The sequence below is a fragment of the Perognathus longimembris genome, chromosome 2 (assembly GCF_023159225.1).
Source record: "Perognathus longimembris pacificus isolate PPM17 chromosome 2, ASM2315922v1, whole genome shotgun sequence".
In the NCBI taxonomy this organism is placed as follows: Eukaryota; Metazoa; Chordata; class Mammalia; order Rodentia; family Heteromyidae; genus Perognathus; species Perognathus longimembris.
This window is the reverse complement of record NC_063162.1, coordinates 4,790,403-4,803,945: the sequence shown is the minus strand read 5'-3', so window position 1 is coordinate 4,803,945 and position 13,543 is coordinate 4,790,403. Positions and strand designations below refer to the sequence as shown.

At 52.8% G+C, this 13,543-nt stretch overlaps 1 protein-coding gene across 1 annotated transcript in view; it reads right to left on the bottom strand.

Moving 5' to 3' along the window:
- C2H10orf90 (chromosome 2 C10orf90 homolog) overlaps positions 1-13,543 on the bottom strand; it is a 195,608-nt gene that overhangs the window by 11,320 nt on the left and 170,745 nt on the right. The window contains exons 5-7 of the mRNA XM_048336112.1: positions 7,947-8,234; positions 4,997-5,154; positions 2,509-2,686 (exon numbers count right to left, since the gene is read on the bottom strand). Coding sequence (XP_048192069.1) covers positions 2,509-2,686; positions 4,997-5,154; positions 7,947-8,234 — 624 coding nt within the window. The remainder of the gene's footprint in view (positions 1-2,508; positions 2,687-4,996; positions 5,155-7,946; positions 8,235-13,543) is intronic.

The window sequence follows — 13,543 nt, the reverse complement described above, 5'->3', positions numbered from 1 at the left end:
CAGCACAGACCAGGCCATGGGTCAACAGGGGCAGGGAAGAGGCCTGATAAGGAGGCGGGGCCCTGGCTGCGCCTCAGAGGGGACAGGGGTCTGACAAGCTTCCAGTGGATGTGTGGGGATGGGGCGGAACATGACATCAACCAGGTCAGAGGGGGCAGAATCAGGCTGCCAGGAATCTGGGTTATGGGAGAAGGAGGTGATCTAGGGAGGCTTGGGACCCCACATGCGGGTCAGGGCCTGGTTTGAGGAGCTGCAGTGAGCACTTAGTTGTCAGTTCTGGTCCTATTCATCTTGAGGTGACCAGAAGTCTGCACTGGGAGCTGGGCACTACAGCCTGGGCGTTCTCAAAGCTCTCATCCCCGATTCGCAGGGAAGTGCCCCTGCCCCCAGAGAGTGGCCTGTAGCCCTAATCAACACATGCACACACACACACACACACACACACACACACACACACACACACACACACACGGGACGTCCATGCCACATCCTGCCTCGGAGCTTTAGAGGCTGCTCAGAATTCATCAACCACCGTGGAACGGCTGGGTCCTTGTCTTTGTCCCCATGGTGTCCCCTGCAAATCCAGGGACTAGCTCTCCTGGCGTTGTCAGGTGCCAACACGCCCACCTGGACCCCTTGGTTCTGTGCCGCAGCCAGCACTGCACGGAGCCCCGGCTGGAGGCCGCTCTCTGGGCACAGAGAAGCAAGCCCAAGGCTCCCGTTCACCAGACACCCTGAGGCTGCAGCCAGCCAGCGCTCGTTCACGCTCACGATTTATTAACTAATTTAGCATGTAAGGAAAACATCTGCATTTTGCTTTTATCATCTCGCCAGCAGACAGGCTGAAGACAAGATGCGTGCTGTAGACTTGTTTAATGGGGCCTTAAACATCCCCTCTCACTTGCCTGAGCTCACAGGGGCTCCGATTTCAGACTTTGTCTGATTTAACTGACCTACGCAAACAAACGTGCAAATAAAGCTCTCATCAGCACATGGGTGCTGTAGGGGACAGTTGAAAAAGCCGTAAAATCTGAGCCAGTCAAGCCCCTCACCCCCAAACATTCCGTTCAGCACGACTGTCCTGGAATTTGAGGAAGAAGAAGGCTCCTTAGTTATTTACCACCACGGACTGGGCCTAAATCCTCTTGCATTGTATCCAATTTTAAGATTTTTGTCCATAGGAAGGCGAACTCCTATTTCGCTTTGCACACAGCACCGAAGAAAACTGTAGTGAGTTGAACTGTGTCCCCCAATGAAGCAATCAAGTCTTCGCTCCCCAGGCCTGTCGCTGAGCCTCACTTGGACCTTATCATTGATGATACTGTCCTTGCAGATGGAATGCAGTGAAGATGAGGTCATTCGGGGCTGGGTGACCCCCAAGGTCCAGTGTAGGAGAAGAGGCAATGCAGACACAACGTCAGAGACACTGGGAAGGAAGGAGGCCACGAGAAGACAGAGGCAGAGCTTCGTGCTGCCACCACAGGCGGACAGGGACCAGGGGCGGCCAGAAGACGCCAACGCTTGCCCAAGAAGGATGACTTAACATCATCTGGAAACCTTGCCAGGGTTTCCAGACACTTCTCCCACAATGCCCCGGGTTGCAGGAAGCGGATGACCTGCCCCTTGACCCTGGACGCTGTCCATTCGAACACCCTGTCCTTCTGTCCCCATGTCCCCTTTCTGAGATCTCGGTCATGTTTGCTAAGCTGTTTTTCACTGAATAAGGTTACTTTCCCGGGGCACTTTTATTCGGAAGTTTCCTCATGATTGATTTCACCTCCTGGAGGCCGATGCCTGTGTCCTAGGGAGATTGACCCCATCGCTCTATCCTAAGCAATAAAACAGAGGCTTCTCTGGCCCTCCAGAGTTTATGATTGGGGTTGGCAGGAGAGAAGTATGTGCTCCGAGGCCCCCCCATTCCTGCCCTCACCTCGTGTTGTTATTCTTGCTGGTTTCACAGTCTGTTAATGAGCTCTCTGAAGAAAGGACTGAGGTCAGTCTTGCTCACAGTGCTGTCCCCAGCTCTCCTCTCCTGGCCCCGAGAAGGGCCTTGAGAATTCCCTCTCCCACGAGTGAGTGGGTAGCCGGCCTTCCCCGGGGTCGGCCTGACCCCGGTCCCAGCGCTCGGCAAGCCGGCTCTCCCATCCCTGCCCTCAGCAGCGAGGGGTTTGTGAGATGACGAATGTTGTTGTAGACAAGCTGGAGTCAACCTCTCGCCTCAGGATCTGTTTTGCAATCTATAAAGGGCAGAGGGGATGTCTTGCAAGCATCAGTTAGGAGCCAAGAATTTGAACTTACTGCTACAGTGGTAGCAGCTACACTGGGAAATGTGCGTCCCAAGTTATTTTCTGCTGAGTTTGGTGCCCACGGCTAATCTCTCAGAAGATGCTGGCTCCCCGAACGGGCTTTATGCTCTGGCTCTGTGGACGCCGGTGGCCTCCTTGGGACTCGTCACCCCCAGCGGAAGGCTCGGGTCAGAGGTTCCCACTCCCCGGCCCTATAGCTTACCACTGAGTGGATGAGGAATGGTGAACTGCTTCTTGCTGGTGCGGAGGGGAGACGGGCTCTGTTTCTGCCCCAGCTTCTCCTTCTGCTGGGCTTTCCTCTGCTGGACCATGTGTTCGAGCTTCTTGAGCCGTTCTTGTGAGCGAGAGATGAACTGCGGTTTGTGGACCTCCAGCGCTTCCTAATTGGAGCAAAGAACATGGTTCATATCGAAGAGAAGTAACACGGAAATGCGCCCTCTCCATCTGACTGGGCCAAGGGGAGCCAATCTAATGGGTGACACACAGAGACCATCAGGCACAATGTCCTCTTGTGCACAGATGGCACCGCAATGTTGATGACATAGGTCCTGGTGGTCACGGTGGCCAGCACCAAGATTACCCCCTCCCCAGCTCCCCGCCCCCACCCCCAGCACCAGGACCCCCAGGTAACAAGCCTTGAGGATCCCGAGGGGAAAACATGAACATCTGCACATCCCTCCTTCTGACCTGTCAGCCCACATGTTGCCAACAGAGCAAAGCTGAGTGCCCAGCCCCCCACATCCCACAGAGACACGGTGGGGGGACCACAGGGGAGGGGTCGCTTGCTCCTGCGAGAGTGGAATCTTAAGAGACACAAACACGCATGTCCTCTGGGGGTGACCCACGGGCCTTTGCAGGAGACACCATGGCTCAAGGAGACCATTTTCCCTCCCAGGGTGAGTCGGGGAGAAATCTTTGCCTCTGCGGAAGGCGTCTGTGGGCTGAGATCCCAAGTTGCCGCGTCTCCTCCTCAGCCTTGACCCTCCCGCCACCTGCACTGAGCCCCTCCCTGGGGGTGTCCCGGGGGCTCTCTGGGCACACTTCGCCTCTTGGGGTCCCCCCCCCTTGGAACCCGGCAAGTGTGTTTATTCCCATTGGGCAGCTACACACTGATACTCTGGATAGCTTAGTAAAGGACACGGTGACCCTCGCGCCGGCCCATCTCGTGCTGTTCCCTCCCTGCCTTTCATTGTCTGACTTCCTCAGCCTTTGACTGCCAGTGCTGAAGGGGTGGCCCTCCCTGGAGGGGCCTCCTCAACCCCAGCCACGCCTCTCCTGGGCGTCCTGGTCTTCACTCGGCCTCGTCCCAGGGAACCTGTGTCGGGCCGACCTCCACCCCAGGCCGCGGAAGGCACAGGTCCTGTCTCATCCACCGAACCCGGCATAGAGCAGGTGCTCAGCACAGGCCACTGGGGGCACTGCCACGGTGGAGACGCCCTTAGCCTGTCCCTCGCCCAGCTCACCAGGAGCTCACACGCAGACCTCACGGCCCCGTCTGCGTTAGGTGTGCACGCCCCTGGCAGGTGTGCCTGGAAAGGACCCTTCTAGGTCAAATAAGTGCCAGCCACGGGGAACCGGGTGCTAGGAGTCCTCACCCACTGGGGTGCAGCTTCAGGGGAGTCCAGGATTAGAGAGATGGCCTTGGAGAATGGTCGGCCCCGGTGTGGCTGTGCTTTCTGTGCGTACCCCAAGAGAGCCCTGGAAGCCAGGATGCAGCTAAGCGGGGTCACCGCTGCCCTCTCCACCTGGTGTGTGCCAAGGCCTTCCCCAAGGGGTGGCTAGCTCAGCGGTGCTCGAGAGCAAGGACTTGCTCTGACATTGTTTGGCCCCCTTACTTCTTTCCTCAGTGGTTTTGGAGATTGAACTTGCTAAGCAGGTGCTCTACAACTTGAGCCATGCCTCCACATTTCCCGCCCCTTTTTCTTTTTCTTTTGCTTATCTTTAATGCCAGTCTGGGTAGCGATGCTCCTGCTTTTGCTTCCCCAAAGCCCTGGGGATGATCAACACGAGACACTGCACCCTGCCACCGTGCTTACCCACAAGACACTGCACCCTGCACCGTGCTTACACCATAGCTGGAATAACAGGTGCACACCACCATACTTGGCCATCGGTTGAGATGGAGTCTTGTGAATTTCCTTCTGTCTGAGCTTCTGCCTTAACTGCCCTGATATCCACCTCCCAAGCACTTAGGATTACAGAGTTGGACCGCCACACACCTGGATCTCTTATAACTTTTAACAACTGTGTGTCTATGACTTCCATCGTTAGGAAAGATGTTGCACGAAATCTGCTATGCTCCTCAGATCATAGCCACCTGACCTAGCAAATTCCTTAGTCTTTCAAAGGTTCAGTGTCCCCATATGACTGTGGCATGCATTCGTGAAGATGTCCACTTGCTAGAGGAGCAAGGGAAATGTCCTGTGTACCTGGGCATCTGTCATGCCTTCAGTCCCTGTCACTGTCACTGTTGATAGAACTTGATCTTCACTCTAACCTTGGGGAATTAGTGTCATCATTTCCATATTTACACAGTGAAAACGGAGGCGCAGAAAGGCTAGGGAAGGCAGGTAGAATCACACAACCATAAAGACGGTGAGTCAGAGTTCTAGCCCCAGGTAGGAAAGTGGGGTCACATGCACCCTAATTTCCCAGGACGGACCTCCCGTTGGTGAGAGGCAAGATCTTACCTGCAAGGTCATGGAGCCTGTGGTTGTTTGTTGGGGCTCAGAACCATCTTCCAATAGGTCAGAAGTCTGGGGCAATGGGGGCGCAGGCGAGGGTTTGGGTGTGCTAGGATCCTCACAATCCTTTATCCTTACCACTAAGTCACAACATGTATAATCTCCTAGGAGAGAAGATTTAGAATTCTGTTTAGAGGGCACCAAGTGATTTCCCCCTGGTTCCTCAATATCATTAAACACAGGAGACAAATTTGAAAATAGAAACGCCCGTGGGTTATTAATGGGCCTCGTTAAGCCGACAAGATCACGACTCATCGCAGATTGTCTCAGCTACCCTGGTCACAGGGAGGAACATTCACAGTCAGCCCGACACCACGACTGGCTAATTACACCAGAGAGGTTCCTACGTGGCTTCTGATGTTTAGAGCGCCTGTGCTTGAAATGAAACTTCTTTATTCTGCGCTTCATATTAAGTGTGTCCTGTACAATTATTACAGTTCAGTTGTTCCAGGACAGCATATTAATCTATTGTGTTTGCTACGCTAATGATATAAGAACAGAGGATGGTATGCAATTATTTATCCCTCCCCTTAATTTGCCAGAGTCAAGCATGGGGTTTGCATAAGTAATTGGAAGGATTTGTCCCTCAGAGACAGCCCCCTTCCTGGGGCCATTTTGATTTTTTTTTTTTTTTGTGGAAAATGTCAGAGAACAAGTTGATCCCTGGGTATCTCAGACAGGGCCACCTTTGGGGTTGTAGAGGGAGATTAGTACGTTGCCTGTCACCTCCCGACCAAGGCCTTAGTCTAGAACATAACAGTTGGTCCTTCCACTCTCCTGCCCACCTGAGCCCTTCTTCCCTCTCCATTTGTACCTGCCACACCCCATCCAGTCTCACCAAAACTTCTTGGCTTCTGCATCCCACCAACTCTCCTATTTCTACCTAGTCCTTCTGATTCTACCGCCAGGATGAAACTCGGAGCCTCTAGGCTGCCCTTCCATGCGAAGGACAAGGCCTATCCCTGCCTCCTCCACGGCCCATGAAGAAGCAGCCCTCACCATTCAGCAGCGTGAGTCTTGAGGTAGGGGGAGATGAGGATGGTTTGATCCCAGCCGGTGGCTTTCTCAGGACCGTATCATATTCAGTCTGACTCTGTCCATAGCCCTAGGCCAGGAGTCCATAGCCCTAGGCCAGGAGTCTAGCAGGAGCTGGTGCTCCTGGGAGCGGTGAGGGGGCCACGAGGAGGCTCTTCTGACAGAGGTCACAGCTCACCTGAACCTGTGCTGTCGCTGTCACTTTCGCACCCAGAGCCTTCTGCTGGCCAGGCTGTTGCCCTCTCCACTCAGCCTCCCTCAATACTCTGCACTTTCTACAAGCCCCAGCTGACTGGACCTCGTGTGGCTCGTTCCCGGCGGAGCCTGCACGCAACACCACACAGCCGGAGGTTCTCTCGTCACTTCCTCATTCTGTCAAGCATTTGCTCGTCTTCTGGAATTCCCCACCTACCAGCCTCCCTTTTGGCATAACCACTAGCCCAGGCTACTAGCTTTAACTCTTCTCCTCCAAGTTCCCTCCTCCATAGCAGTACTCCCACCGCCATTTTGTCCCTGTGGACCCCTGAGCATTCTCATCGATCACGGGGAAGGCGTACTTTCTCCTTATCTCTAGTCAGCAAGCCTAGGGCTGGTGCTCCGACGGATCACACCCAGGGACTGCCTGTCTACTCCCCTTGGTGGCTGGGTCTCAGCCTCAGACTGTTCCCTTTCTACGGATGGCCACGTTGTCCATGCACGGGTGCCCGTAGAGCGGGTGCCCACCGTAACGACCCCCCCCCCCCCGAGGCCTCAGGCCAGGATCCCACCCTCTGCTCTGGTCCCCAGGCCCCGCCCAGGCTGTTCCCAAATCCAATACGTGCTTTCCCTGTAGCTCTCCGCTTTGCGTCTTTCCCTCGGTCTCCTCGGGATCCCTTGCCTCCAAGTCTGAGTCGTGAAACTCGTGACGACATCTCAAGCTCCTGTGCAGAAGCGTTCTGCGGGCAGGTGTCTGCCCGGCCCCCCTCCTCAGCTTCCCAGGAGCCCGCCACAGGCACGACGGGCCGAGTTAGGCAGCTGACGACACGGCACCGCACCGCACCGCACATACGGCGGTAGCTTAACAGTTGCTTCCGTGTGGGTTAATGAAGAAAGCGCTAGTGATCAACCTTAGTTTCAAGTGACATTATTTTTGGGCAATTACTGTAATGATTTCTAATGCTTACAACCCAAAGGTCTATGAAATCTGGGACAAAGTCCCTGTCCTTTTATAGCTTGAGAAAAATCTGTACAGTCGTAGGGAATCTAAATTCTTTTACTGACAACAGTACCCCCACGCCTTCTCTGCGGTACTGTTGCATCTCGCATACATCGTGTTGTATGTGTGTTACTCAGGAGTGATCAGCAGCTGGACCTCCAGGGAAATGATATCCGTGTTCTACCCGGTTCCTCCTCCATAGGGGTTGAGATGAGGACTTGCCTCGTGAACACGGAACTCCAGCAAGCTCATGGCAACCCGTGCTGGCCTGCGGGGCTACCTCCCCAGCCGCCGTCCATGCCAGTCAGTGACTGCGCCCTCGGGCAGCCAGGGGCAGGAAGTGAGGGGGCAGAAAGGGGGGGAGCGCAGATCTCTTTTCTTTAGTGCAGCCACACCGGCTCAGACCTTCCTTTATTCAACCTCAGTGGGCGGTAGCCTGGAGCCCTATAGGCGTGAGAGCCTGTGGCCTATAGAGTCTGCCTTTTAGTTCCTTGCAAAAGTTTGTCCTGCCAACGATGAAAAACAATCCTGTTCCCTCTGTGCTCTGATCACCGCCCCCGCCCCCCGTAAGGGGAGTTTGTGGGGTACCACAACCCAGAAGACACTGTGCCGTGTTTAGATGCTCATTAGGAAGTCATGCTTTCCACCGCCACCCTCGCTCCTTACCTTTGGGGAAATCTCTTCCTATCTGAACACTGTCTTCCTGTAGAGAGGTGTACAACTCTTGGAAGGGACAAAGAAACCCAGACCAAGGGACTTTGGGTGTCAGGAATCTTGGACGCCGTCTCTCGGTGGGCTCAGCAAGGTCGCTAGACTGACCATCCTCGCTTGGTGAACTGTCCCCATCGGGAGGAGACTGCTTACAGGGCTTTTGTTGCACCGAGGGAGCTGACAGTGTCCCATGGGATTGTCCTTGCTGTGCTTTGCTGCTTCCAGAAAATACTTTTGTTTCTACTAGAAATAAAATGAGAGTCGTGCTCAAAATAGCTGACAAGTCCACATCTGTAAGTTCCGATGTCTACTGGCCTCCACTCTCCCTCAGAGAGACAGTCAAGCTGGCTGACTGTGGCCTCCCAAACTTTCAACACGTGGCCCACCCTCCTGACAAGACTGTCCCCAAGCCCCAGCCTCCTCGGCTGTAAAGGGACCGCGCTCAGAGGTGGATCCGGGAATTCACATGAATCCCCCTGTAGCATCAGCAGCGTGGGCAACTTAGCACCTTGACTCTGGGGCCAGTGTTCCTGGGTTCACCCTACTCCCACCTCTTTAAGCTTCACTTGTAAAATCTAGGTGAGATAATAATGAGTCAGCCATACTATACACTATTCATTTACTTTTGTATAATATATATTTTACATAATTGTCTTCATTATATTTCACATCTCAAATAGCATTTAAATTATCTATGTTAAGATCAAACGTTCAAACTAAGATAATAACATTGTACGATAATAATGCATAAAATGTGCTAGTATACAGTTCACTGAATGAACCTTAGTTATCATTATCGTTGCAGAAATACTGGCGGTCACGTAAGGCAAGGGCAGAGGTAGGAAACAATCTGTCAGGTCACGGTACATAGCGCTGGGCGAGTGAAATGTGTTGCTAGTTTCAACAGTGTAATATCGTCAGCCAGGCAGCACCTTCCGTCCACGAACAGGAGACTAGGGAAGTGACTGCGAACAGCTATGCTTTGTGATAGTTGGAAGGAAGGGGCAGAAGCTCTTGTGTGAAGGAGGAATAATCAAGCGATATTGTTAAGTGAACAAAGCAAAATCGGGGATGCTGAGTGGGCTTTGCTTTGTCCCTAGATGCCTACACACACAGCGCCTCTGCGAAGGGCCCAGATGGAGGCTACCGCCTCGGGAGAGGGCCGTGCAAGGCTTTCTCTCCGCTGCCCTGTTTATACACTTTGCCCCCCGTCTGGACGGAGGCTGCCGCCGCCAGCGGAACACACACTTCATAGCCTTCCTGGGTATTAACACAGGGAAAGGAGGCTGGTGAGCAGTTGGGTAATGAAAGTAGTTGGAGGTCTGCTGTGTATGAAAAAGGAGCCTGGGCACAACTGCCCACTTGGAGAAGAGCAACCACATTCTGCTATCTGTCCCTGGGGCCTCTGAGGCCCAGCCAAACAGAACGGTTGAGTGTGGGTGAGCCGCACCCACTTCACATCCTACCCCCGGAGGCCACCTCCTGACGACGGGGATGGGGTGTAGCCCAGGGGAGTTAATCCCCCATTTCCTCATTCACCAACGGCATGAATCCAGTTTCCCATGTTCTGGTGAACAAACAAAACCCAGGTAAAGTTCCTACCAGGGCCCCAGGGGTTCCCACGCTGCAAGCTACACCTTAAAGCTTGGCAAGGCTGGTCTCCTTATCATAAACGTGCGCTTTGCCAAATCCTACAGAAAAATCTGTCCACACGTTTATCTCAAACATCATCAATTATGTCTAAGCATAAAGTATTATAGAACAGTTTGACAAAATGAATAGCAGGAAGCAGGAACATGTTTTATCAGGGGTGGGGGGAGTGGTGGGGAGGGATTATACAAAGGGAGAGGGGAAGGGTGGGTGACTACAGTTGTTACAGTCAATGTACGGACGCGCAAATGGAACACGTAATGAAGGTATGAATGGAGTAGGGGAAGAACAACGGATGCATCCTGATCAGGATACATCGTACTTACAAACTGATTCATCGAATTGAAAAAATATTACAGGCAAAGTTCTAAAACAGTCATTCTTTATTACACTGTATGAAGTTTAATGAGAAAGTCTCATAAAGATTAGAAAACTAAATTGGTTAAAAGCCAATTTAGATGCATCTTGGTTTTAGGTTCTTTAAATTAATGCATATTTTGATAGTCCTTGGAGAATGATCAACCCATGTTTTCATCTCTTCATCCATCATCTACCTTTTCTTTCACTTTCACCTCATGTCTATCTGTCTCTACCTGGTATAAGGGAAATTCTCAGTAAATAATAACGTAGGAGTCAGATGCTTCCCTTAAAACTTGAGAGCGTTAAACTGAAAAATCAGGAAATGAGACCCAGGAGCACAGAGAGCACCCTCAATAAATAACAGAGAGCTCGCTTCATCACCACTTATGCCCAAGTTCGCTTAAGTTGTGTTCGTTCAACTACAGTTAGATGACGAAGTTTCGTCTTCCTAGAACATTCATCCTGGTCGAGAAAGATAGTCTCTAAGGGTTTAGAGCTCAGCTCTACGCAGCCCTGTGCTTTGTTAACAGAGATTGCAGTCACCCAGCCCACCAAAGGGATGCTTCTGAACCCAGCGGGCCCCCTTAAACCTAAGACTCACCCCCCCCCCCCTCATTTCAATGGCTGTGGTGGTAAGAAATATGGCGGCTGAAGTCTCTAGGACATCGACACAAACGTCTTGCTCTGCAGTCTAGGCAGCGGGCCTCCTGCAGGAAGCTCCTGGCGCTATCTGCGCCCCCCTAAGTAGCCCAGGCTGTCCTCCATCTCCATACCTCCCACCGGAGTGGGGGTCTGCAACTTAGATCAAGCTCATCCACCTTCACTTCCTCCCTCATGGTGGGCTCTCCTCTAGCAAACTCTACAACGACAGCATCTAACTGGACTTACTGGAGGCCATGCCTGCAGGAGAACTAAGTGCCGTGTGTGTGTGTGTGTGTGTGTGTGTGTGTGTGTGTGTGTGTGTGTGTGTGTTGGACTTTCTGCTCCCAGCTTAGTCCCTGGGTCATGAGAGTCTGCTGCTTGGAGCACGCAGGGCAGCCATTGGCATGAGGCCTGCTAATTGATGAGCGTAGACCAGGACACGGGAGAGAAAGGAAAAGGCGGACACAATGGGTGTCCCATAAGCACAAGACTTCCCCAGCAAGCCTTGTTTGCTTTATTCTTTTCCTTTCAAAGAAGAGAGAAAAACCTACAACTATCTTCAATTACAACACACAGAGAATGGAATAAAAGACAGCGGAGCTAGCTCGCCGCCTCTGAGAAACAAGGGAGTGGAAACAAAGGCCGCGTCTTCTCCACGCGCAGAGGAGGTGGGTGCGTTCCTGCCTTCTCATTATCTCCACCGGGGGAAGGCTTCCTCTTTCGGCTGTGGGTGAAAGCAGTTTCCTCCTGTGCGAGTGGGCCTGCCCCGGGAACCACGGCCGCCCCGTGCCGACTTCTGTTTAAAATCAGACAGTAATGGTTTCAGCATATCTCTGCTCCATCTCTCCATGGTGACACCGAGGCTCCGGGAGGGAGGGCGGGAGGAAGAAAGGGAGGAGGGGACAGACAACAAATGGGCTAAGCGGCTCCAGACGGAGCGTCTGGAGGGGGGCTACCAGCCAGCTCCCTAAGACAGGACGCGGAGGGACGTGTAAGAAATGCAAGTGCCGAGAGAAACAAGGGGGAGAGACAGCCCAGCTGCGGGCCGGGAAGGACGGGGCGGCCCCTGGGATGGGGACGAGGGACTCCCTCAGGGGAGAGGCCCTCCCTTGCTGGAAACGGACTGCCTGCAGATTCCAGAACTTCCTAGACAGTGAACAGGTTTCTTCTGTAAATGCCAGCCACCAGCCTTCCCCCTAAAGAACGAGGCCCGAGGGGAGGGGCTGGGGCCTGTGACCGAGGCACAAGGTCACGGAAGCCAAGGCCTGTGGCCGGGCGGGGACAGCTGCTGCTGGAAGGGCAACGTGGCGGTCAGGGGACAAGGGCACGTCCAGCCACGGGACACGCGCGGTGACCACCGCACCCAGCGGGCTCCCCGTGCCCGCCTCGGGTTTCGAGGTACCACGTGGGAAGGCGCGCTCCGTGGCGGCAGGATTCGTTCACGCCATCCCCGCAGAACAGGAGCTCACAACCCCCACCCGGCAGCGGCCAGAAAGGATGCCGGGAAACTACCCAGGGCTGTTTCTCCAATTATGTCATAATCCTGGAGGGCTTGGAGATTTATGAACACGGTCTTAAAACACACGAAAGGATGTACTGGGAAGGCAGAAATATCTCTCTTTTTCCTCTCTCCTCTCTTTTCTCTCTCTCTTACACACACACACACACACACACACACACACACACACACACACACACACCTGTTTCCTAACCGCAAAAGTACAAAGAATGATCTAGACACCCAAGTGCTGGCTAACTATTAAATCACATCCTTCTCCCTTCCACTCAGGAAATGTTCTTACACCACCAGCTTCCCACAAACCTCCATCCCAAAGCGTGACTCAGACCCCGAAGCACACAGGAAGAGAACATTTTAAGCATTTCTTAAAACAGCCACATTTGAAGAGGTATTTATAGTTTCCATTTAGATGCAGTCCTATTAAATTAAAATTTCTGAATTTTAAAAGCATAAGTAATCGCTATTAAAAATTTTGAACCACAAAAGTGTATTCATAAATTAATATTCTGCTGGCTATGGAGGTGCGTACCTACAGCGTCAGCACTTGAGAATCAGGCAGAGGACTGCAAGTTCAAGGCTAGCCCCGACTATATAGTCTCTGTCTCAAAAAAAGAAAAAGGAAAGGAAAAATATTGTTCACTCAGAGAACCATTCCAAAAAAAGTTACAGTAAGCAGGCACCAGTGGCTCACGCCTGTATCCTAGCTACTCGGGAGGCTGTGAAGCAAAGTCCATGAGATTCTTTTCTCCGATGAACCACTAGAAAACTGGAAGTGAAGCTGTGACTCCAAGTGGTAGAGCGCTAGCCTTGAGGGATAAAGAATTCAGATACAGTGCCCGGGCCCTGAGTTCAAGCCCCATGACCGACAGAAAATAAAAGAAAATTAAAATACTGAAAACCTAACACTCTCCAACAAAATGCTCTTGGTGGTCTTCTATGTGGAGGGAGGGAGGGCTTCTTTCTAGGCATACCTAGAAAAGAGGAAGGAAGAAGGTAAAGGCCAGTGCTCCCAAGTGGGAGTCCCCCTCCATGAACATCGCTTGGGTCTGATTTGGGAAGAGGGAAGCGGACCCTCCAGATGGCCAGCTGTGACTGTGGGTATCATCAACACAAATCCCCAAACCACGAATAAATCATTTGGGGGGTCAGCTGACAGAGCCCAGAAAGACCAACGGCCGAGGACCATGGGCAAAGTAAAACGCAAGGACCACTTGAAAAGCCAAGAGCCAGAAAACACAAACCAGCTAAAGCAAGACTGAACTTTCTAGGCGGTCAGGGAGGGCTCCCGTTGAGCAGTGGGCGATGGCCACGGGAGACAGATCCGGGCCTCCTCCTCACCGCTCTGCAGTAGCAAGGCTCGCACTTAAGTGCCCGGATGGGC